Source organism: Neofelis nebulosa, chromosome 15 (assembly GCF_028018385.1).
Source record: "Neofelis nebulosa isolate mNeoNeb1 chromosome 15, mNeoNeb1.pri, whole genome shotgun sequence".
Classification (NCBI taxonomy): domain Eukaryota; kingdom Metazoa; phylum Chordata; class Mammalia; order Carnivora; family Felidae; genus Neofelis; species Neofelis nebulosa.
The window spans coordinates 20,056,765-20,080,955 of record NC_080796.1 but is presented as its reverse complement, the minus strand read 5'-3'; the positions used below and the strand labels follow the sequence as shown (position 1 = coordinate 20,080,955).

The 24,191-nt window shown below is 41.4% G+C and overlaps 1 protein-coding gene across 2 annotated transcripts; it reads right to left on the bottom strand.

The window, feature by feature from the left end:
• Nucleotides 1-5,274: 5,274 nt before the first annotated feature.
• Nucleotides 5,275-23,323, bottom strand: LOC131495603 (putative dimethylaniline monooxygenase [N-oxide-forming] 6). Of its 2 annotated transcripts, XM_058700596.1 has the most exons (9): nt 23,202-23,323; nt 22,643-22,883; nt 17,516-17,704; nt 16,237-16,399; nt 14,939-15,081; nt 12,849-13,048; nt 10,019-10,374; nt 7,954-8,026; nt 5,275-6,321 (listed from the first exon to the last, which is right to left on the bottom strand). In XM_058700596.1, exons 2-9 carry the CDS (start codon nt 22,772-22,774, stop codon nt 5,979-5,981), a joined length of 1,599 nt encoding a protein of 532 aa, XP_058556579.1. In that variant the 5' UTR covers nt 22,775-22,883; nt 23,202-23,323; the 3' UTR covers nt 5,275-5,978. The 2 variants fall into 2 exon arrangements, with proteins under 2 accessions (XP_058556579.1, XP_058556581.1); XM_058700598.1 differs by lacking the exons at nt 22,643-22,883; nt 23,202-23,323 and adding an exon at nt 18,344-18,441.
• Nucleotides 23,324-24,191: the final 868 nt, after the last annotated feature.

Genomic DNA, 24,191 nt, shown 5'->3' with positions numbered 1-24,191 from the left:
AGAAAACAAACATACTTGAATTTTTGCTGGTTATCTTTTCTGCAGACACATCCATAACTCTTAATCCTACTATATTTGTGTCATTTAAAGTTATATAGTTTAACTCTAAAAGTCAAAGATAATTTTTGGCCTGTTCTTAAATATTCTGAGATTATAGCTGGGATTATAGCTTGTACTTTATTCCATGAGAATATTTCATGGGTAGAATACTTAAGAATATTTCATGGGTAGAAATTAAGGTGGGGCATAAAGCTGGTCCACTGGTATAACTTCTGAATGAGGAGCTATTTTTAAAAAAATGATTTTAAAAAAATGATATGTCTATTTACTTAGTAAATATTTATTGAGTACAGAGTGTGGACCATGTATTGCACATACTTGTACCATTGGACAAATTGTTGCACAAAGTCTTTCAAGAATGTACTTAAACAAACAAGAAATTGTTTATAATAGCACATTGTCATGGGAATGTGATTGCTTCCAAATATTAAAGCATTTTGTACTTTATAATAGTTAAAGCTGTCTGTTATAATTTTGTTGATAGTATTAAAATTCATGAAACTCCGCTTTTATAGATAAAATAAAGGGACACTTCAGCCATAACTTTTTTGGAATTATCACAACTTCAGAACTGTTGAAAATAAGGCCTAGATTTTCACAATGCTTTTTAACTCATCTTTGTATTTCTACTCTTGCCCACTTAGAATAAATTCTCCACCCTGATGCCAGATTATTTTCTCATATTATTAATTTAATTTATACCACTTCCCTGGTTAAAAGCCCCCACTGGTCTGGCATTAAATTTTTTGAGTCTTCTAATATTTGTTAAAAATATTTTAGATCTGGGTCACCTGGGTGGCTTAGTCAGTTGAGCATTCGACTCTTGATTTTGGCTCAGGTCATGATCTCAGGGTCGTGGGATTGAGCCCCGCATTGGGCTCTGTGCTGAGCACAGAGCCTGCTTGAGATTCTGTCTGTCTGTCTGTCTCTCCCTCTGTCCCTTTCTCCCACTTGCATGCACTCTGTCTTAAAAAAAATATTTTAGATCCATTGCATTTTGTCGAGTGTAACATGTTTATAGAACAAAGGAATATTATATACATGTAAATGAAACAGTGAATCTGACCAACAATAAGCCCTGTCACAACCAGATATTTATTTTTTTAATGTTTATATATTTATTTTGAGAGAGAGAGAGCAGGGGAGGGGCAGAAGGAGAGGGAGAGAATCCCAAGCAGGCTCCACACTGTCAGCACAGAGCCCAATACCAGGAGTAGGCGTGGGGGTGGGGAGCTCAAACTCAGGAACCATGAGATCATTAACCTGAGCTGAAATCAAAAGTCAGATGCTTAACTGCCTGAACCACCCAGGCACCCCCTGTCACAACCAGATATTTAAAAGGAATGCAAACACCTCCGTAAGTTATGAGCTTTAAGATAAACAGAGACCCAGAATTATATCTAGAAAAGAAATGTGGAGAAAACCCCTAAATTTTAGAACAAAATCCAAGCTTAACCATGGTCTTCTTGGCAGTAAGCTTTAGAAAGAAGGAAAAGCGACTACAATTTTCCTCTTTGTTGTGCCATTTCTCTTAGTTGAAAAATGCTTCTTTGGGGGCTCTTTTCACCTTTTGAGACTGCCTTTGATTTCCCCAGACAGGACACAGTTATGAGACGTGTGGAAATGTGCAAAGGTAGTTGCTATGGAGTGATTCACAAACATAGACATTAAGGATCTGGTTATGCTTCTTTTTATACAAGGTAAGGAAGGGTAGTCAGTCTAAGCAGAAGACAGTTGAATGAGTTTGGACCACTGTAGTTCAATGTAAGAGGTAAACTTTAAATTGCACAAGGATTTCAGTTATCATTAACTTGTGGCTTTAAAAAACGCTCCCCTTAGTATTTATTGTGCCATCAACTATTTTCTTTTTACTAAAAGCCACATTAGGACATTGCATTCAGTTACGTCTTTGTTGATTTGCAAGGTATCATATTACCAGGTTGTGGTCTTATCTCTTTAAAGAAATTGGTAGACACATCCCAGCATGTCATGTACATAGAGCTGCTCTTGGTCTCTGTAGCAGCATGCTGGTAACTCGATCTCTTCGTTCCAGATCTTCTCCTCAAAGCTCAGATACTTGCTAGATCTTCAGAAGGAGAATCTCTCTTCCACCAGAGGGTCCTGTTTTCTTCTCCAGACTCTCCCTTGCCTTTCCCCTCCAACTCCCCCTGAAGTCATGAAGGATTTCTGCTGCTTCTTCAAATGTGCCCTGCTTGTTCATAGCTCCAGAACTTTGCAGACAGGGCTCTCTCAGTAGGGATGATTCCCTTTATTCCCTTCTGTGACCCTTTTTTTGTTCACTTCCTTTACTGATTTTCTTCTGAGGACTGTATGTTTTCCTGGATCATTTCTTCTGACCCATTGATCTGTGTGTTCATTCATACTCATAGCACATTCACAATATTGTATCTTTATACTATGTTTAGACACCTGACAAAGCATTTCCCCCCCTACTTTTGTCTTCCTCGAAATTTTCTAGACTCCTTTTTCTCACGAATTCTTACAGATAGATTTTGAAACTGTCATGTTAATGAGCAATTTTTGGGTTTACTAACTCCTTGACACTCCTTTTCCTGTATTCCAGCATATTATTGTCTCCCGGTTTTCCCTTCCACGGTTACCAGTTATTTCTTTTTTTGGTCTCCTTTTACTTTTCCGGCTGGGGTTCTCTCATTTTCTTTTCATTCTCCTACATCTCCTTCCTAGCTGATTTAATCCATATCTATGGCTCTGTTGACCTTAAAAGTAAAACAGTTTACTAGAGGAATGGGTTTATTCAGAGATAGCAGAGGATCTACAGTTTGGAACATGCCAGGTATAGCAAAAGCCATAAGGCAAGTCTGCAGAAAGAAGCAGGAGAACATTCTCTTTTAGAGTGAGGGCGGGGGTGGGGGGTGTTGGGAGGAGTTGTTGTAAACAAGAAATCCATTGGAGCAAACTGAGAGTTCCAAGGGTAGTGGCTTTTCATTGGCTGAGTTGTGCGAGTATCTCATTGGCTGGGTTGTTACTGGGGGAGGAGGAAAACGTTTCTTCCTCCTCCCCTAGTAGCAAAGTAGACTTTTTCTTTTTTTTTTTTTTTCTTTTTAAATGTTTTTATTTATTTATTTATTTATTTATTTATTTATTTATTTTTTTGGGGACAGAGAGAGACATAGCATGAACGGGGGAGGGGCAGAGAGAGAGGGAGACACAGAATCGGAAACAGGCTCCAGGCTCCGAGCCATCGGCCCAGAGCCTGACGCGGGGCTCGAACTCACGGACCGCGAGATCGTGACCTGGCTGAAGTCGGACGCTTAACCGACTGCGCCACCCAGGCGCCCCTTTATTTATTTTTTTGAAGGGGAGAGAGAGAGAGAGAGAGAGAGAGAGAGAGAGAGAGAGAGAGAGGCAGAGCATGAGCGGGGGAGGAGCAGAGAGAGAGGGAGACCTAGAACCCAAAGCAGGCTCCAGGCTCTGAGCTGTCAGCACAGGGTCCGACGCGGGGCTCGAACTCACGGATTGTAAGATCATGACCTGAGCCCAATGAAGTCGGTCGCTTAACCAACTGAGCCACCCAGGCACCCTGCAAAGTAGACTTTTTCCTGTTGGGTCTGTGAAGGACTAGGTCTGTGAAGGGCTGCAATGAGTGGTAGGATGTGAGAGCTCCCTGTTCCAGCCTCCATGACTCCATTTTATTTTATTTTATTTTTTTAATGTTTATTTATTTTTGAGAGAGAGGATGCAAGTGGGGGAGGGGCTGAGAGAGAAGGGGACAGAGGATCTGAAGCAGCTTGTACGTTGACGGCAGAGAGCCCCACGTGTGGCTCAAGGGCAGGAACTGTGAGATCATGATCTGACCTGAAATCAGGACCTGGACACTTAACAGACTGAGCCACCCACTCACCCCATAGTTTGTCTTTTCATTCTCTTAATGCTGTCTTTTAAAAAATAGAAATTCTTGGGGCGCCTGGGTGGCGCAGTCGGTTAAGCGTCCGACTTCGGCCAGGTCACGATCTCGCGGTCCGTGAGTTCGAGCCCCGCGTCAGGCTCTGGGCCGATGGCTCGGAGCCTGGAGCCTGTTTCCGATTCTGTGTCTCCCTCTCTCTCTGCCCCTCCCCCGTTCATGCTCTGTCTCTCTCTGTCCCAAAAATAAATAAAAAACGTTGAAAAAAAAAATTAAAAAAAAAAAATAGAAATTCTTAATTTTGATAAAGCCTAATTTATACATTTTTTTGGATTTTACATTTGATATTGTCTAAGACTTCTTTGCCTAACTGAAAGATCTTCTCTTATGTTTTCTTCCAGAAGTTTCATAAGATTTAGGTTTTTAAAATTTAATTTAATTTTTAATTTTTACTTTTGGGGGCGGGGAGGGACAGAGGGAGAGGGAAAGAGAGTCTTAAGCAGGCTTTGAACTGAGTGTGGAGGCTCCATCCACACCCCTACATGGGGTTCGATCTCACAACCGTGAGATCATGACCTGAGCCAAAATCAAGAGTCAGATGCTTAACCAACTGAGCCACTCAGGTGCCCGAATAGTTTTAGGTTTTACATTTAGTTCTAGGATCCATTTTGAGTTAATTTTTGTATAGGATGCAAAGTATTGATTGAATTTTTTTCATATATATATATATCCAATTGTTCTAGTACCATCTGTTGAAAAGACCATTGTATCTTTATTGAATTCCCTTAGATAAAATGAACTAATTACTTAGAAGACACATACTACCAAAGATCTCTCAAGAAGAAACACATGACCTGAGTAGCCCTATATCTATTAAAGAACTTGAATTTGTAGTTTAAAAACTTTTACACAAAGAACTTTTGGTCAAGATGGCTTCACTGGTGAATTTTACCAAATATTTAAGAAAGCAATAATGCAAATGATAGACAAACTCTTCCAGAAAATTTAAGAGGAAGAATACTCTCCTATTCATTCTATGGGACTGTCATTACATTGATACAAACCAAGACAAAATATTACAAAAAAAAAACCAAACAGATAAATATCCATCATGCAAAAATCCTAATTAGGAATAGAAGGAAGCTTCCTCAACTTAATAAAGGGTATTTATGAAATATCTATAGCTAACATCATACTTAGTGGTAAAAGACTCAATGCTTTATTCCTAAGATCAGGAACAAGGCAAGGATGTCTCATCTCACCACTTCTATTCAATATTATACTGGAGTTTCAGTGCAATAAGTCAAGAAAAAGATAAAAGACATCCAAGATGAAATTGGAGAAGTAAAGCTATCTTTATTTTTAGACAATGTGATTATTTACGTAGGAAGCATTATGGAATCTACAAAAAAGTTACAGATGATTCAACAAAAGAACAAATGATCGCATTTCTATATGTTAGCAATAAACAACAGGAAATTAAAAAATGTTAAACTACCATTTATCATAACATCCAAAAATATGGAATACTTAGGATAAATCTGACCTAAGATGGGTAAGATCTATACACAAAAAACTACAAAACACTGCTGAGTGCAATTAAAGGTCTAAGTAAATGGAAAGATATACCATGTCATGGGTTGAAAGATTCAACATTGTTGTGATGTCATCTCTGCCTATGATGAAACACCCTTAAGAAATTTATTAAACTTTGTTCATCCTGCAAACCTGTGCTCACTCTCCTTCATCCCCCTTCTTCCTCATCTCAAGCATCTCCAAATTTGCCCATTCAGCATGTGAAAAGCCTTTTTAGAGTATAGATTCTCATCAGAAAAGGAAAGCCCGAGTATTTTCCATTTTTTTTTTTTAGCCTTTGAGTCAAATGGGCCAGAATTAATTTTTACATCTGCAGGAAAGCAAAGAGCAGCTCTGAGATTTTATGTATGCATATGTGTATATACCTATAATTAAGCTACATACATATCTGAATAATTAAACTTCTAGGCTAAACTCTGAGATGTAAAGGACTTTCTCATTAATAAAATGTAAGCCAAACGGCTAGCAAAAGCACTGAGAATGAAAGAATTCTGAGCAAATTATAAAAGTGTTGGGGTCTCTGAGCTTTCCCTACAGCTCTCATCCTGGTTGGCTTTACTGTCCTGTCCCATTGGGTCAGGATGGCATTTCTGGCTCCATCCCACTTCCCTGGTCCCATCAGTCGAAACTGGTATGGGCTGCAGGGACCAAAGTACACCTCCAAGGCCAGCTGGGGGTCAGTCAGGAAGAGCCATGGTATGTTAGGCTTGGCTCCTATGAAGGAGCCCAGCTCGTCCATGTACGTGATGTAATCTGTCTGCAAAGTCTGGCTCTGGCCAAACCTGAGGAAAGAAAAGAACATATGGGAATGAGGGGCACAGTAAATAAAGCACGAATTTCTTATTTTCTAGCTCAGAAAATAGCATTTTAGTCAGCAGCTCCAGGATTATCCCATTCCTCCCTTTTTCCACAACAATGAGTTTATCATTTGTTCTGTGGCTATAAATGTGTTGATTCATTTTTTTTCCTCCTTCCTAACCTCTATCTAAATTTGATGTCATTTGGTCTTCTGTGGCCTGGAGTGAAAGGACCCCAGGATGCCAAGGTGACGGATCAACTTAGTTTATTCTTTAACACATGATTATTCTTTACATGACCTTGCTTGGGATCTGCCCCAGTGTTAGATTTTTGGGGCATGGCCTCATTTACTTTTAGGAACCCTGAAGAGCAGGCTACCATTTAAGAAATGCGGTTGGCTTTGGGGCTTCTCCTTTCCCTGCTTCTTATTCCTATTGGCCTGTAATATAAAGGCTGGTAAGGAGAGTGAGCTGCGTGAATGGTGAATAGGAGTGTCCACTTCGCAGAGCTGCCCTGTGAACTGGATGAGATGCAGGAGAGATTTTGTTGAGTCTGAAGCTTCCACCTCTACTCTCCTCTAGGTCCTTTGCCAGCAACTGTGTGGCAGAACTCAGTGAATGATGTGTTAGAGCTTGAAAGAAGAAAGAATCTTCTTACACAGACACCTCTTCATCCGAATAGGATTCATTATCTAATTATTCTTCCAACAGATTTTAATATAAAATTGGAAAAGAATTGATTTATATGGAAGTAGCTAACATAAAAAATACATTTAAATACGTGATGTCTAGCCACTTGAATGACTTTCTACAAATCCCCTTTATGGTGTACTTGAGAACACATGTTTGGATGAATCAGAAAGGAATGTTCTTTTATTTTTTATTTTCTTTTTATTTTTTGAGAGAGAGAGAGCACAAATGGGGGAGGGACAGAGAGAGAGAGAGAGAGACAGACAGAATTCAAAGCAGGGTCCAGGCTCCGATGTGTCAGTGCAGAGTCCAATGTGGGGCTCGAACCCATGAACTGTGAGATCATGACCTAAGCCAAAGTCAGACGTCCAACCGACTGAACCACCCAGGTGCCCCGAAATGAATATCTTTTTAGAAGAAAATACTAGGGCAGGTGAACTCAGTTTGGTTCATCTGGTTTTCTGATTACAGTGCTGCCACTGCTCAGTTCCCAGCTAGTTAACTTGCTGGCAGACATGTGGCTGATGGGAAAGGACTTCTTGGAGACATTTGAGCTGGATAATATTTTGTTTAGGAGGCCTGTCCTCTGCATTGTGGGATGCTTTGCGGCATCCTTAGTTTCTACACATTAGATGCCAATAGCATGCCCTCCCCACTTGTGACAACCAAAAATGTCTCTGGACTTTGCCAAACGTTCCCTGAGGATTAAAATCACTCCCATGGAGAAAGTACTCTAGAGTGTAGTTTGTACTATCCTACAGGTGACGTGTAATGACTATTATTTTCCTATCTCATACTGCTTGATCATAGCAAGTGTTCCAAAAATGTGAATTTTGACTAGTAAAAATATTGTAAAATATATCAACATTTTCCTACATATAAAGGAAAATCTTATGGTTTGTTTCATTAGCAAGTACAATCTCTTACCACTTGAGTTTTTTCCCCATTTTCTCATCAATGTCATCCATCATTTCATTTGTAGTTGGCAAGGTGCATGAGTCTAGAAGAGAAATGGGGAAAGAAGTATTAAAAAAGATTTAAAAAAATCAGAAATATATAATGACACATGATGATTTTTTCATAGTGTTTTTAAAAATTTCTTTATTTTATTTTTTTAATGTTTTTATTTATTTTTGAGAGAGAGAGAGAGAGAGAGAGTGAGTGGGGGTGGCCAGCAGAGAGAGGGAGACACAGAATCCGAAGCAGGCTTCAGTCTCTGACTGTCAGCATAGAGCCCGATGTAGGGCTCGAACTCACAAGCAGTGAGATCATGACCTGAGCTGAAGTCAGACACCCAACTGACTGAGCCATCCAGGCACCCCTGATTTTTTTGTAGTATTTATGAACTGTATCCCTAAAAGATTTTATATCAAGAGGAGCTGCCTTTGGTATCTTTAGTAGAATAACAATTTATAGAAATAAAGACTTGAGAAGTCAATGAACCCCCCTCTATAAATAGCAGGGCTGGCCTGCAGTGAGACAGTGGCAACAAAGAAGTTTGTAGCTTCAGATCACCTAATGTCACATTTCTGTGACATCCTGGAGGACCTAATCCCCAACATGCCTTAGATACACTTTATGTATACTAATATCATAACAGCTTCTTCATACTTCTTATTTGCATCCTCTTATTAAGAATTCTCTCCAGAAGTAATCTTCACTCTAAGGTACATGCCTATTAACATGGAACAGTGGAAGGACGCATGGGTTTTCCAGCATTAGCCTGCGGCCAGGAAGCATCAGAAAATTTTAGAGCTTTGCAATACGTTATCAGTGGAGGGGTCATCTGATTGCTGACTGTAGCTCTTTTGCCTTTGTCACCATGGCAGAAAGCTATTATGACATTCACAGTGCATGAATACTTCCCAGTCATTGTTAGCACCTTACCTCTCCTGGTACGGTTGTGGTCAGATGTTTGCTAGAATTTTTGTCTGCTTTGATGTTGTGTCCCAAGTGCCAAGATGGAGCCTGGCACATAGTAGTTGCTCAATAAATATTTGCTGAATGAATAAATACCACCTTTTGTTTCATATACATTTCTTGGGCTTATGAACTGTAGCCATTTTTTTTTTTTTTTTTTTTTTTTTGTAAAACCCCAGGTACTTGGCACTGTTGTTCCTTTAAGAGGAAAACACAATGCAAGTATTTTACAGAGGAACAACCTTGTAAAGGATTTCATAACAGGGATTATTTCAATAATGATCCTTTGTGTACATTTGAAATAGAAGCTTACTTACCCACAACATTTTTAGAAAACATCCATTCTAGGATTGTAATGTTTTCTTCATTACCTGTAAATTTATTACCTAAGTTTTTACGGACAGTATGTTAGGTAAGGTATACACCTATGTTGGCCAAGGTTTTCGGACCCTTGAATAAAAAGACACTTTAATAATGATCAATGTGACTGAAGTAAATTAAATCTATATATTTGAGACATTGCCTTTCTCCATGTAATCCTCATGTTCTTGATTTGCTTACATAAGCATACTTGTAGACCCTAGAGTCTGGATTGGAGGGGGAGGAGAAGTAGGTGCATAGAGTAGGAGTGGCCTGCCATTGTTATTCTGACACAGTTTGATGCCAATCGGGTGCCCGCAACATCCACCAGGGCCCTTCTGACCTTCACAATGTATCTTGACATTGCAGTTATCCACTGCTGTCTTTCTCTTGCTTAAAGCCTTGCAAACTCCTTCCAATAGTCCCTCCAATCTCCCTATGAGCTCTTTAACACAGCTTTTAAGGCCGTCCGTGTTCTAGTCCATCTCTGTTTCTTGCCACTCCCTGCCTCTGATTTATATTCCTGTACAGAAAACATCCTAAAACTTCCCCTATTTTAGCATCCCCCTGGCTCTATTTTAGGCTATCTAAGGTCACGGAGTGTGTCTTGTTCCCTTTAGATCCTTAGCACCTAGGACAGTACGTGGCATATAGAAGGTGCTCAGTAAACGTTCACTGACTAAATGGATAAAAGACAGAATGGTCGACCTACTTGCAAACACTTTAGCAGCCCAGCGAGCCTGGAGGTCAGCTGTGGGGATGGCAGCCCCAAGGGACTGGACAAGGCCAATCACAGCCAAGGTTGGCTTCTCCATTAGTGGGGGGAAGATGCCTTTAAACAAGGTGACCTCATTGTTTCTGCTTTTGATGATGGAGTCATCAAGGAAGGGGTAGGCATAATCATAGCCTGTTGCAAAGATGATGGAGTCGATGGCCTCAAACACAGTCCCATCCTCAAACACAGCCGAGGTCTCTGTGAACTCCTTCACATTGGGCTTGATGGACACGGTGCCACACAGGATGCGGGATGGGAGCTCATCGTTGAACACAGGCTCTTTTCGCAGGGAACTGTTCAGAAACAAGAGACAGACTTTTGCTGTAATGCACCAATTCCAAGAAATATCTGCAACAGTCCATAGCACTGGAACCAGATTTGAAGAGCTAAACATTAGCGTGAGGACCTCTGAACTCTTCTCTTGTGGCAACTTTTTTTTTTTACTATTGCCTGCAACAATCCTTAAGAATTCTGTCTGAGCTGCCTCTTTGGGTCCTTTGAAACTTGAAGATTCCCTTATGGGTACTTATACTATTTGGAGATTGGCCAAATAGATGACAATCAAACTAATTCCTAGACATAATCAGTGGTTAAGAATGCAGACTCTGGGAGACACCTGGGTGGCTCAGTCAGGTAAGTGTCTGACTTCGGCTCAGGTCATGATCTCACGGTTCATGAGTTTGAGCCCTGTGTCGGGCTGCGTGCTGACAGCTTGCTTGGAGCCTGGAGCCTGCTTTGGATTCTGTGTCTCCCTCTCTCTCTTTGTTCTTCCTCCGCTTGCACTCACTCTCTCTCTCTTTCAAAAATGAATAAAGATAAAAAAAATAATAATAGAAAGTTTTATAATCAATCTCCATCTCTCACTAGTGACTACTCTGTATTTGTTTCCTTATGTGTAAAATGGGGATAGCAATAGAATCTACCTCCTATGGTTAGAACTAAACGAACAATTACCCATAAAGCACTTAAAACAGTGCCTCTGCCTCATGCAAGCGTCATTATTATACGTGAACTATTATTATAAGTAAGGTCTTTGATTAGAGCAAATCAAACTGGCTGTGGCGAGCTGTTACACTGTCATGTGTGGCTTCCTTTCCACAGCTGTGGTCCTAAAAGAAAGTGTAACAACTTTAACACTGCACTTTGGTTGCCAAAATTCTGAGAGTGATGTGCTTTGCGACGACATTCTTCATTTTGACTCACCTTTCCTTTCGGGGCGTTTTGGAATGTCCTCCAAGTATCTCAAACACTCAGAAAGTTTATAAATCTTTGAATGTGCCTGTATACTTCCATATCTTTCTCTGCCTCTATCATTCTGGAACATTGTCTCTTACCTTACCAGGTGACAAAAAGTAGGTCTCAGTAAAACCTGGTTTTATTCCCCCCACTCGAGGGAGGAGTGAGAAGGTGTTATCAAAACCTTAGGGTACTTGGAACCCTTTCTGAGAGGGAGCTTCATGCTTAGAATGAAGGGATTTCCAAATGTATGTTTCGTTGTCTAAAGGGCAGAGTCAGACTATGATTTGCAGTTAGTCTTACAAGACCAAAAGTCTTCATCAGCTCAGGCTTTGGAGTGTCTTTTACATTAAACATAAGTTTAAATGCATGAAATCAACGTTTTTTGTTGGTTGGTTGGTTGGTTGGTTTTATCTTTAAGGATACAGTAGTCTGCCAGACTAGGTAGGATAAATGCTGTGGAGTGAGGGTCTGACTCTTAAACCTGGCATTTCCTATTTCAATTTACAGTTTCCTCTTACTTTGCCTTACCTGATTCTCTAACACAATGAAACCTTTCTTTGAAACGTTTTTAAGGATTTTATTTTCAAGTAATCTCTATACCCAACACGGGGCTCCCACTCACAGCCCCGAGATCAAGAGTAGCATGCTCGCTGACTGCACCAGCCAGGCACCCCCCCCCCCCCACAATGAAACATTTTTGCTAGCATGGGCCAAGATGAAATTTCTTAGTGAGTCCTTTCTTGTCTTAGCCACTCGAATATTTTTCTATGGACGTACTGATTCTTCTACTTAGAGTGCCTTTCTAATTAGCAGGTGTCAGGCTCTGTGTCTACAGAAAAATAAATAAACCAAAGCTTGTTAATTTTACCGGCTACATCAGTTTTGTGAATCTCCACTGCTTTCCATGTTCCATGCCTCCTGACTGTCCTGTTAACATTCCAATCTTTCCACGGTGGAAGAGGTGTGTACTTTCATTCTGAGGTTTTCTACTTTCTGAGACATGTCGATTAATACCACTTGGTTAATTGCTCCTTACAAGCGTATTAGAATATCCGAGACTAGTAAGAACCAATATCTGTAAAGCTTTATAGTGTACAAAATGCCTTATATGTTTTTATCTTGCTGCATACCACAATAGTCTTGAGGACTAGGTATTAAAATTGCAATCCCCATTCACTTACAAGCATGGATGAGGTATTTCTCAAAAGAACAATTCATGAGACGGTTCTGCCCTCAAAATTCTATGCTTTAGCTTGGAGCTACCATAAGTGAATCTGTCATGTCAGGGGGATCTAGTGCCCCGCTCCTTGGCCTTTTGTATTCTCCCATATTTCTTCCCCGCCAGAGACATTTCAATACGATTTTCAACCCATACGTGCTCTCTGGGTATACTGTGCCACTCATGCAGTCCTCGGTTTCATCTCAACAACCTCAGTGAGACAGCTAAAGTAAGATCTAGAGAGAAAGAGTTCAACTGAAGCGAGTGCCCCGCTTTTTTAAGTGATAAAATATGCGTTACTTGTAGTACCCATTTAAAGGCATCAGGCCGAAGTTCTCATGCTTAAACCACGTGTTCATCTTCTTCACGTATAACCAGTCAGAGACAAATGAAGGCAGGGCATTCCGGAGAAAGGATGCAAAGCGGGTAACATACACCATGTCCCAAGGGTAGCCATTGTCCCAAACCCGGCTCATGACCCAGGAGCCACTTCTGGTACTGATAACGACCTGGTGGGGAAGGCAACATAGACTTCAGTGTCACACTGTAGGAAACAAGCAGATATGACACAATGGACGTGTTTTATGGACATCTCTGTGCATTGCCCTCCGTATCCAGGCGGAAGCATTTTTATTTTATTTTTTTAATATTTTTGGGGGCACCTGGGTGGCTCAATCGGTCAAGTGTCCAACTTTGGCTCAGGTCATGATCTCGCGGTTCGTGAGTTCGAGCCCCGCCTTGGGTTCTGTGCTGACAGCTCAGAGCCTGGAGCCTGCTTCGGATTTTGTGTCTCCCTCTCTCTCTGCCCCTCTCCCACTTGTGCTTTCTCTCTTTCTCAAAAATAAATAAACATTTATTTATTTATTTTTATAAATAAACATTTTAAAAAAGAAATATTTTTAAAGTATATATATGTGTGTGTGTGTGTGTGTGTGATATATGTATATTCACACACATACACAAAGAGAGAGACAGAGAGAGAGAAGGCACATAGGGTAGGGACAGAGAGAGAGGGAGGGAGAATCCCAAGCAGTCTCCTCACTGTCAGCACAGAGCCCAGCCCCATGAACCTTGAGGTCATGATCTGAGCTGAAACCAAGAGTCACCTGCTTAACCGACTGAGACTCCTAGCCACCCCGGAAGAAGCAATTTCAGAGAGTTGGGTCAGGATGAATCGCCTATGACTGAGACTAGGTAGAGATGGAACTACTCTGTCTCTCCGCCCAAGAGGGTGAGTGCATAGTTGTTGAAATAATGAGAACCTGACAGCCGGGAACAAGAGAGCTGTGTATTCAGTTGTGACAGGTTTAATCTTCACAGACTCAGAGACATGATGGTAGGCCTGGTGGGGACCAGCCAATCCAGGGCCTCAGTGGGGGTGGGTGGTTGAGGGTAGTTGCTGGGTTGGGTGGGAGAAACATAGCTAAATCTCTACCTGAAATTAGCCTGAGGAGAGGTCAAGAAGTTAATTCTGTTCTTTGTCTGAAGTTTTCTCTTCCAGTCCTTCTGTGCCCACTTCATGACCTCGTCTGGACACTCAGACCATGGCAGCTGCCTCAGCCCTGAGAGCTACTTGTCTCTTATGCCACTTTTGTGATAACCCGAGGGAGTTTGACACCAAAAATGTCATTAGGTTTTATTCCGTTTAAGAATTTGTTTACTGAGGACCTATTTCCTTAAAAATAGGTTAAGCTTTTTAAGGTCTGTTGGTCATGGATGATTCAGCATAGAGTCCTCTGGGAAGCCTCCCTTGACTTCATCCAGGCTAAGTTAGGTTCTCTTTTCATGGTGCGGCCACACCTAATGTCACGGAAGGCTTATTACCTCTGTTCGTGAAGGTCTGTGTACCTGTCCTCCCACCTCCACCCACTGACAGCTCCTGGAAGTCAGAAATAGTCTGACTTACTTCCGTGTTTATTGCTAGTCTGACATAGTTCTGGCATATAACATGTGCCCAGCATTTGTTGAGCACTGGCTATTAAACGGATAGAAGACGGTGGGAACAAAATCTTCTATATCTCAGACCTCCAGAATGATAAGCAAAACACCTTTTGCATGGTAAGAACTATGATAAGAACTACTGCTAAATAAATAAAGGCAGATCCTGACTAGCAACCAGTTTGCTGGGAGGTGAGCAGAACATAAAATTAAAACAAAACAATGCACTCATGTATGTCTATACACGTACACTTACCTCTGGTTCCGGTAGAACGCGCTTCCTTGCTAGCATGGGCCACGTTACCTTGCTTCACAGGGACCATGTCTCTAGCCCTCCTCGATTCAATGGGCATATGCCACAGGTGGATCCCTTGTAGTATGACATGTGAGCACGAGCCTCAGAGCCCAAGCTGTTGATTCAATAGCACACCCGTACCCTAAGTTTGTTTCCCGAAGTGTACCTGTGTAGCCAGACGGCTGAGCTCAACAGCAATGTCAGATCCTGAGTTCCCCAGGCCGATGACAAGGATCCTCTTCCCTTTGAAGGTGTCCGGGTCTTTATAGTCCCTGCTGTGGAGATAGTGGCCTTGAAACTGGTGTAGGCCTAAGTGGAACATGAGGAGGGATTTGAGCTGATTTTTCAGAAGACATGGTGAAGACTCACTTTTTCAATTTTTTTTTAACTCCTGTTATCAGTCTTAATTTTGAAAAACAGTTTCCTAGTTGAAACGCATTTATCCTTTTTGACACTAAACCCCCAAATAAGTACTTACAGTGCCTTAAAAACCTATGATATGGGAACTTCTATTTTGATAATAATAACTAATATTTATTGAGTGCTTACTGTGGGCTAGGAACTATATGCTTAAACAAACACTTAATCTTGATAACATCTCTGTATGGCAGATATCATTATCTTTTAAAAGATAAGGAAGTCGAGACAAAGAAGTTAAATGACTTGTCCAAGATCATATGCTAAGGAACTAGTGGAATAAGAGGTTGAGCCCAAGTGTTCTAAGCCTAAATATACTGCCTCTTAACCTTCATGCTTTCCATCTTCTATTCTCCCTGAATCTCTACTTATTCATGTATTTATTTATAAATATTTTCTAGATTTTATTTTAAAGTAATCTCTACACCCAATGTGGGGCTTGAACCCACAACCCCAAGATCAAGAGTCACACATTCCACTGACTGGGCCAGCCAGGTGCCTCTGGGTGCCTCTTTTAATTATCTCGGCCTGTGAACATCATGGCTTGAGATCAGAACTCTAATATTTTAGAGTAGACCTGTGTTCCTATTGTAATGGAGGAGGAAGGAAGGAGAGAGTGAGGTTACCTGTGTATTATATTTATTTGATGTTTGGTGCTTTTGCATACTAATGGAGTGTGCCACTACACACACACACACACACGCGCGCGCGCGCGCACACGCACACACACACACACACACACACACACATACTCACTGAAATTTCTAAAGTGAATTTGCAAAGTGTGGATATAGATGACATTTAAAAACCCTTCCTCCATAAGGACCTGTATCGTCAACTGATCTCTGACTTGCAGCTTCTTGATTCTTTTAGCGTAAGGGTTCAGGAGAACAATGATTTCTGTATTTATCATCAGACTTAAAAATTTGGTTTTGAAATCTTTGGAACCTTAAGAATAATCATTATGGACAGTCTATGGAAAGATCTAGCTCAACCCTTGGTGCTTGTGTATAAATCCCCAGACTATTATACGTTTTCCAAACTTACCAGGAAAAGAATCAGTTGGTAGATTGGGGTATACGTGATGTCCCGAACAAATCATTATAGCGTCAAAAATAGTAGATTCCTGTTTCCCATCCTTTTCTGAAACAACTTCCCATTGTCCAGTGACTAAGAAGCTGGGACATTTCTTTATGCTAGAAACCAGGGTCTTAAAGAAAACCAGAAAGAAATTCCTTCTATTTACAATTCTGTGGGTTTTAATTTTCTTGCAGTGTTTCTGCAGAGGAAGTAATTGTTATGAGCTTGCCTGATCGTTGAGAAATATAGGGAGGACATTAAAACAAGGAGTCACAGTGAATCTTCACATCTTCCAAGGAAAATCACTCACTGGGGCCTATTTACTTTTGTGACATCTAGTTAATAGATTTGGGGTAAATTACACTGAATTTTGTGAAAGAGGCCATGTCATTTGCTTCCTGCCATCCTCTACTGAAATTCATGGCCTCTTTCTCTCTGACCTCATTTTCTGTCAATTCCATAAATGTGGGAATGTCTCAGGGTTCAATCCTTATTTCTCCGTGGTGACATACACTCTCCCTTGGAAATATTAGCCACTTCCATGGTATGACTATTTATGTAAATAAGTGTGAAATCATATTAAATTAAATATAATAAATAAAATAATCATAGATAAGTGAAATTATATTAAATGTAATCACAATTCATGATATGGTTGATTATTTTTCTCACTACATATATGTGCTTTGGATTTCACAGTCATGAACCGAGGTTAAGACCTGTGAGCAAATATGAAGTATTATTGTTATTTGCAGAAAGCACATCTCTGCCTTAACTGCTGTGTCTCCTCATCTAAGAAACTAAGTGGGTGAAGGATGAGGGCAATGGCTGTATTATTCATTCATATTTTACTCTCCTTATAATGGCAGAACTTCTGAAGAATGGCATGTTTTCTTGAACCACAACTCATCGGCCTTGAACCCACAGAAATCTAAATATGGACTAGACAGTCTGGGATTGTTTCTAACACGTGACAGTGTATGGGGTGGAACATATGCTATGATAGTTTAGGCTTCTCCAGTATTTGCGATGATATTCTAAAAGTTCTCGGACACTAGTGGAGGACATTTTTAGGGGTGAGAAAGCACAATGCACGAATACTTTATAATCCGAACCAACATTTGATTGGTGAGCTGTCCAAACATGGAGCTCTGATTTCTGTAACGGAAGTCTGTATCCTTGCTTCCCACCCCCCTCCAACCGATAAGCATACTGGGATCAACAGCACAAGGTGTAAGACCCTTACCTCAAACTGTATATATCTTAAAAGATTCTTCTTTTGAGCAAATGTCTTTATGTATTCCTGGAGTTTGCTGTGGTGCATGTAGTTGGGGTAATCATCAGGATAAGGGAAGTCTGGAAAGCACATCATCTCTTTGGAAGAGTTGGTGAATACCGACTGGTAAATGCTGGCTCTGCCCTCTTCGGCATGGTCCTAGGAAGAGGAAGAAAGCTTAACAAGGAGGCCAAGGATGATGTTTCCCTCAGTGAAAACTCAAGTTTTGGTCGACTGAAACCGTTTTCATGTGTATAAAAAAGACATGAAAACAATTCACACTTCTCTGTGAGATGCAGCAAAGAAAGCCGTTAGCACAGCACCTGGCGCAGAGCTGGGACCCTACACCTTAGTTCTCTTCCTCGAATTACCCCCACGTTACATCTGTGTCTGTAGTCCCGTAGTGTTTTCTTCCTTTTTCCAGTCACAGCGCCGGTTCTGATCTCACGGTCATGTTAAAAGAACACAATTAAATGGTCCAAAGGAGGGTGCAGTTTTTAGTCTATTTGATCGGCTGTTTGATTCGAACACTTCACTTGAAGTGGAGGGTTTATTCATTTGGCATAATCAGACCCCCTTAGATTCCTGCGTGCCACCTCGTTCACCTCCTCCCCGCCCCCCAGGATTTCTGATTCAGTGTGTCTGGCGGGGAGCCTGAGAATCGGCATCTCCGACAGTTGCAGGCGATGCTGATGCCGCTGGTCCGGGAACCGCACTTTGAGAACCGCTGCTCTCTTGTGGATGAACTCCGTGCTGGCGGACCTCCCTAACCACCAGTTAGTGGGACTTGCTCCTCACCGAAGAGACGCAGGAAACCAGGAGCCTCAGAACTTGTATCACATCTTGCCACTTCATCATGGAGCCGCTATGTGATTGAAAACTGGCTTCTTTTTGAGAAGCAGTTGAAGGCTAAATGGAAAACAAACATTTCCTCTCTGCTGTAAGGGCAGGATAAAAATTCACACAGTGTGCTGCCTTGAAAATACATTAAAAAGCTGGCAGCCTCCGCTTCCCCCAAACCCAAAGGAACCTTCATGAAATGTGGGAACGGGATGGAATGACATGTTCCTGCCGGATTCAGGACATCTGTCATCCTCCAGCCCCAAACTGACTTCTGGAAGATACAGACCAAAAGTGCTGGAATGGTTGAGAGGCTTGTGTCTGGGGCTGGGGTGGGGGTGGGGGTGGGGACAGGGGCTGCCTGAGGCCCCTGTTTGGCTTTAGGTTGGGATGAAAACTTCCTCTATTCACGGTTGCTGTGTTTTTCATAAATAGCCAGGCTCAGAGATGTTAACGTTCTTAAGCCTCACTTTGAAATTTCTGCGACGATCAGAAAAAGGGTGACAGCTTGTGCCTGGTGGATTTTCAGGTTTGAGTCTTTCCCGTTCACCCACAGCCCGACCTTTGGTTGGTTGTTGTGAGAAGGAGAAGTGAGCAGAAGGAGTGAGGGGAGGGAAGGCGGGCTTCAGGCAGGGGTCTGGTTAAAAAAATGTAAGACTCCGCTCTGGGAAACAGAGTGGATAAGACCTTGGATTATTTCCATCATTAATGAATTTCTGCTCTTTCGCCTCCTGACCCCAGCCGATCCGATCATAACAGAGTGAAGAGTATGTACCGGACAGCTCCTTGGAATTTCCCCTGACAGGCTGTTCTACAAACAAAGGAAAACGCTTGTGTTATATAACAACAGACAATTGCTCCAGAGAGCTCGTATTTCCAGTTTCTGCTTGTGGTGTAGTTTAAGTGGCTGGTGAGCAAGTTAAGCTCATACTCTGCCTCTGGCTGAGAGGGCTTGCCCTAGACCCAGAGATCCAAGCAGCTGCGGTCACGTTGTCACAGCCTGTTTTGGGTTATAGCTGCATCTGTGTCTTGTCTTTCCCGCTAGAACATAACCAACAGGGGGGCGAGGTCAGAGGCTAACTCGAGAATGTTGTGCACGCGTGTCAAGCAGTCTGGCTTGATCTTCTTTCAGACTCTGCCTGTCAATCCCACTTCTGCTTGTCTAAAGATACCCTCAAGGTCCAGCTCCAAAGTTGCCCCCTTCGTCATGCCTTTCCTTGCCTCTCTCTCACCAACCTGAAGTCATCCCTTACCTCTACCAAGCTCTGATTGACTTTACTGCCCTAATCGCATATTCGCACATGTTACGGTCATTCTGAGACTTGTTTTCTCTGATTTTAAAAAGCTGGCTGCCTGCTGTACCTCTTATCTGCAGCTGTACCTAACATTGTACCCTATCCATGGTGTACTCTGAATGTATTTGTTGAATAAATGAGTGGATGAGTGGAACAAAAGTCCAGGGAGTTCTGGTTCCATTGTTTTCCCCTTTTGCAAGCAAAATAATACCCACCTATTGTACACGGCTTGTTGAACAACTTGTTAATTAATCTTTTGAGGACACAAGGCCTTAATATTGGAGGATATGAAACTAAAACATGCTCGCATTCAGCCTGCTAGTGTTTAAGTCTCATTTGGTTTCCGTTTTGCAGAAAAAGCACGTGGTGAAAAGTTCAGAATTATCAGGTGTCTTTCTTCCAAAATACCTTCTGCTTAACAGGACTTGCAAGATAAAAGCTTATGTAACCCATTTTTCAAAAATCCCTTTCTAAACATGCATCGAACCCAGCAGGTTTTCTTGGAAAAGAAGAGAAGGGTTCACCTTTTGGCTATAAGGCGAATGGTGCAGATATAATGTCTTCATGCCAAGTATGTATCATCTATATCCAATCACAATGGCCGAGAAATTCAGGACAGAAAGATAGAAGTTTCCCCGACCTGTCTTCCACAATTAGAGTATTTTTATGTATTTACATCCCCACGGGGTCTTTGGGTATAATTCTTATAACCAGTGACCTATGGAAGAAAGATACCCATCTTGTGGATAACCTGGAGACTGATTTTGCATTTTACTCATCTGTCATATATTGCTTCCTTAAATAAATGTTGTGATCTGGCTGCACTGGTTAACTTACAAATTCCCGGATATACCATGTTCACTGCCTCCCCATGCCTTTCATGCTGGTTCCTTCTACCGAGAAACCTCTCCCACCGGGTACTGGCACACTGTTGGTGACCGCATGTCCATGGGGTGCCATTCACAGACTACAGTGGAAATGGCACTCTGGAGTTACGTCACATAGTGGTCCTCTACGTTCCTTGTCTGAGAACACCCTTCAAGTCTCAGCCAAGTACTCTCCCTGCAGGAAGTGTCCCTTGACCTGAGAACATTTCAGTAGCCACGCCCCACCCCATCTCCTAAATCTCAAAGCACTTGTTCATTAAGTTGACCATCACCAAGGGCTGTCTCATTGTTGTAAAGTATTATAATCTCTTATTTGAAATTCATAGGGCCAGATATATTTTGGAATCTGTAGATTTTTGGATTTTTCTCCATAACACTTCTAGTGAGAAGTGGGGCAGCACCCTATCACCAGACACAAGAAAATTTCTGCAGTGAAACACAAAGTGGGACAAATAAAGATTATAACTAGCCCAATGTCAATTCAGCTCATGTTTTCTGATCTTATGACTTCAGGAAAGGTTTTGCCATCAAATGAATTTTTGCCGATCGTTCTATCAAAGGATTGTGGACCTGTGTTATGGCTTGTTTCACCAAATGGATTGGAAACCATTTATGTAAAGTAATTATGTCATGCATTTGTCATCCCAGTACCTAGCACAAAACTCTGCCAAAATAGATATTCAAGCAGCATTTAATTGTTGCTAATGAGATCATGGAGAACCATTTCATGATTTAGGCTAAGCTGGTCACATCTCCCTGAGCAAATGTAAATAAAGATAATTGAATCCTTAAAAAAATAACTTTTGGGGTGCCTGGGTGGCTCAGTCTGTTAAGCACCTGACTCGATTTTCGCTCAGGTCATGATTTCACAGTTCTTGTGATCGAGCCCCGTATTGGGCTCTGCCCTGATGGTGTGGAGGCTGCTTGGGATTCTCTGTCCCCCTCTCTCTCTGCACCCACCTTCTCAAAAATAAATAAATAAACATCTTTTTAAAAAAATAATTCTTGATCATTTCCTAATGGAGATGATCTTATATCTCATATAATACTTTCAGGATTGTAGGACCTCACAAATTAAAAAAAAAAAAAAAAGACTCTTGAGATGAATACAAAGATGCCTTAAGTTAGCACTGGTATATTCTACTAGAGCAACTTGTTGTTGTAGGTTGGGCAAGCACTGAGACCAAGACAGAATTTGGCTATAAGGTGAATGGTATGGATATAACATCTTCATGCCAAATATATATCGTCTATATCCAATCACAATGGCTGAGACATTCAGGACAGAAAGGATAGAAGTTTCCCCAATGTGATTTTCAAAATTTAAACATGTTTTGTATAGTGAATATTTACTAATTATATCATTTGTCCAACCATGAGCCTGTATGGCAAAGACAAATCAGTTTTTTCTTTGGTTTTGGAGTTGGTTGGAGTATTCAATAACCACACACACAACACACACAGTCATTGTTTATCATAACTTACAGTGTCTTTCTGGTAGACATGCGGTAATTATAGAATCACATCCCATTGCAGTTGGAAGGCATTTTAAAGGAAACTTAATTTCCAGCCTCAACATCTGACAAATGAGCATTTGAGGTCCAGAAAGAAAAAAGCGACTTGCCGAAAATTAATCTTTCCGGAAAACCTAAGAGTTGAAACTAACTGAGAACTTCTGATCTTGGTCTACCTTTCTCCTTTTCTTTTTCTTTTCTTTTTTAATCCCCTTTATGTTCCTAGGATTTCTCAGCAATAGGGAACAGGGATAGATTCCATTCATTTACATGGGGGAGGCAGTGGTGCATTTTTGTTTTTGTTTTTGTTAGAAATTACCGACATTAGCACCTTTTACAGCCTGGAGATCTGGACTCTGTTACACAGGTAACATTGTTTTATGAGCTGGTATGAAGTAGTTTTGAGTGATTGGACATTAGCATGATGGGAGAGAGAAGATTTTACTTTCCAGATCTGGAGCTTTTGTGACCTTCCTCCCAAGTCTGAATAGAACCGATCAGATTTGGTTTGCAGAACCACCCATCTCCCTTCTGTTGATATTCCAGTGCTTTCCCACTCACCAAGAATTTCCACAGGCCTCCAATATCATTGCTCCTCTCAAAGCAGGTGGGTTCCAGCCCCTCTTCCAGGCAGCACCGGATGGAGGCCAAGCCACTGACACCAGCTCCGATGATGGCCACTCTCTTCCCCATGATCACCAGGAGGAGGGTCTGGAGATAGCTTCTTCAGAAGAGTGTCCCTGAATACTTAGGATTTTTCGGTAGGAAGAACCAGCCAAGGTTTATGGGTCAGGATCCTCACCTTACGACAAGAAGACATAATGCACATTAACAATTTATACTCACTAATTTTTTACCACTCTTGCTATTGTATGATACCAAATCTGGTTTCTTCTCCAGCTTATTTGAGATGCCCCAAATAGCAGAATCAGGGAATGCTGGAGCAGGAAGGACCTTAAAGTTCATCAGTCTAATGCTCTCAAGTACAAATGCAGCAATAGTCACTCCTAGAAGATTAGAAATTGTTTCTTTGACATCTTGCAGCTAACAAGCAAAGGAGCTGGAGTCAGAACTCAAGCCTTCTGCATGAAATCCACTGTTCCAAATCACCCCTACTCACTTTGAATGCTTGGCTCTACGGGGTTTAGTCTTAATGCACTCCCTTCCTTTCCTCAGCGAGCCCGCAGTGCTTTAAATGTAGAAAAAAATGGCTTTTAACATTGTCTTTTCATGTAAAAATTGAGGAAGGGGGAGGAGTTATTAGTCTTAAAGTAGAAATTCCTTTTTTTTTTTTTTAATTTTTCATGACGTAGAACCCTGCTAAAGAGGAGGACTGAGTGTGGTGGAGATAGCAGAAGGGGGGAGAGGGGGTAGAGGAAGAAAGGGATTGCGGAAGGGCAAGAATGAGGTCCCTGGCCCAGGTTCCAAAAAATAAAATAGTAACTGATACTGTCATGGAGGCTGTAAAGTGAAGCCTCTGGAAGATTAACAGAACAATGGTTCTTTTATTTATTTTTGCTTTGGAACTTCAGAATGTATAAACAAATACTATGCACCTGGACTATTTGTTATGCCAATGGTGAAAAAAAAACCCTCATTTTTTTTTTTTTAAACTTAGGAGGGTATGATTTGAGGAGCTGAGCTAACCCTTGGAGATGATGGGTTTGTAAAAACTAGTGAACTCAAGGACAGAATTGTGAAGTCACTTGAGTCTTGTCTCTGGCTCTTTCCCACTTCCTCCCGCCTTTCCTGCTTCTATACACTTCCTTCTTCCCCTTCTTCCTTCCCACCCTTCCTTCCTTTTGTCTGAGTGCCTACCTTATGTCTTGGGGATTCAAAGGTGAAAAGATCCAGTGCTTTCCATCCAGAAGTGTATAGTCTAATGGAGAGAGAGATGATCCATCAATGTTACCGTGGAAATTTGATTCGGTGAGTGCTGGCCCTCAGGTGGGAACATCTGAGTCTGTCTGAGAGAAGAGTAAAAGAGGATTCAAGAGGAAGGGAGCCAAAAACTGAGTGTTGAAGGAAGAATAGATGCCTGCCAGGTAGTCAATGAGCAAGGAACACATGATGGGCATGGAGGAAAAAATGGGCAAATGCACAGAAAAGA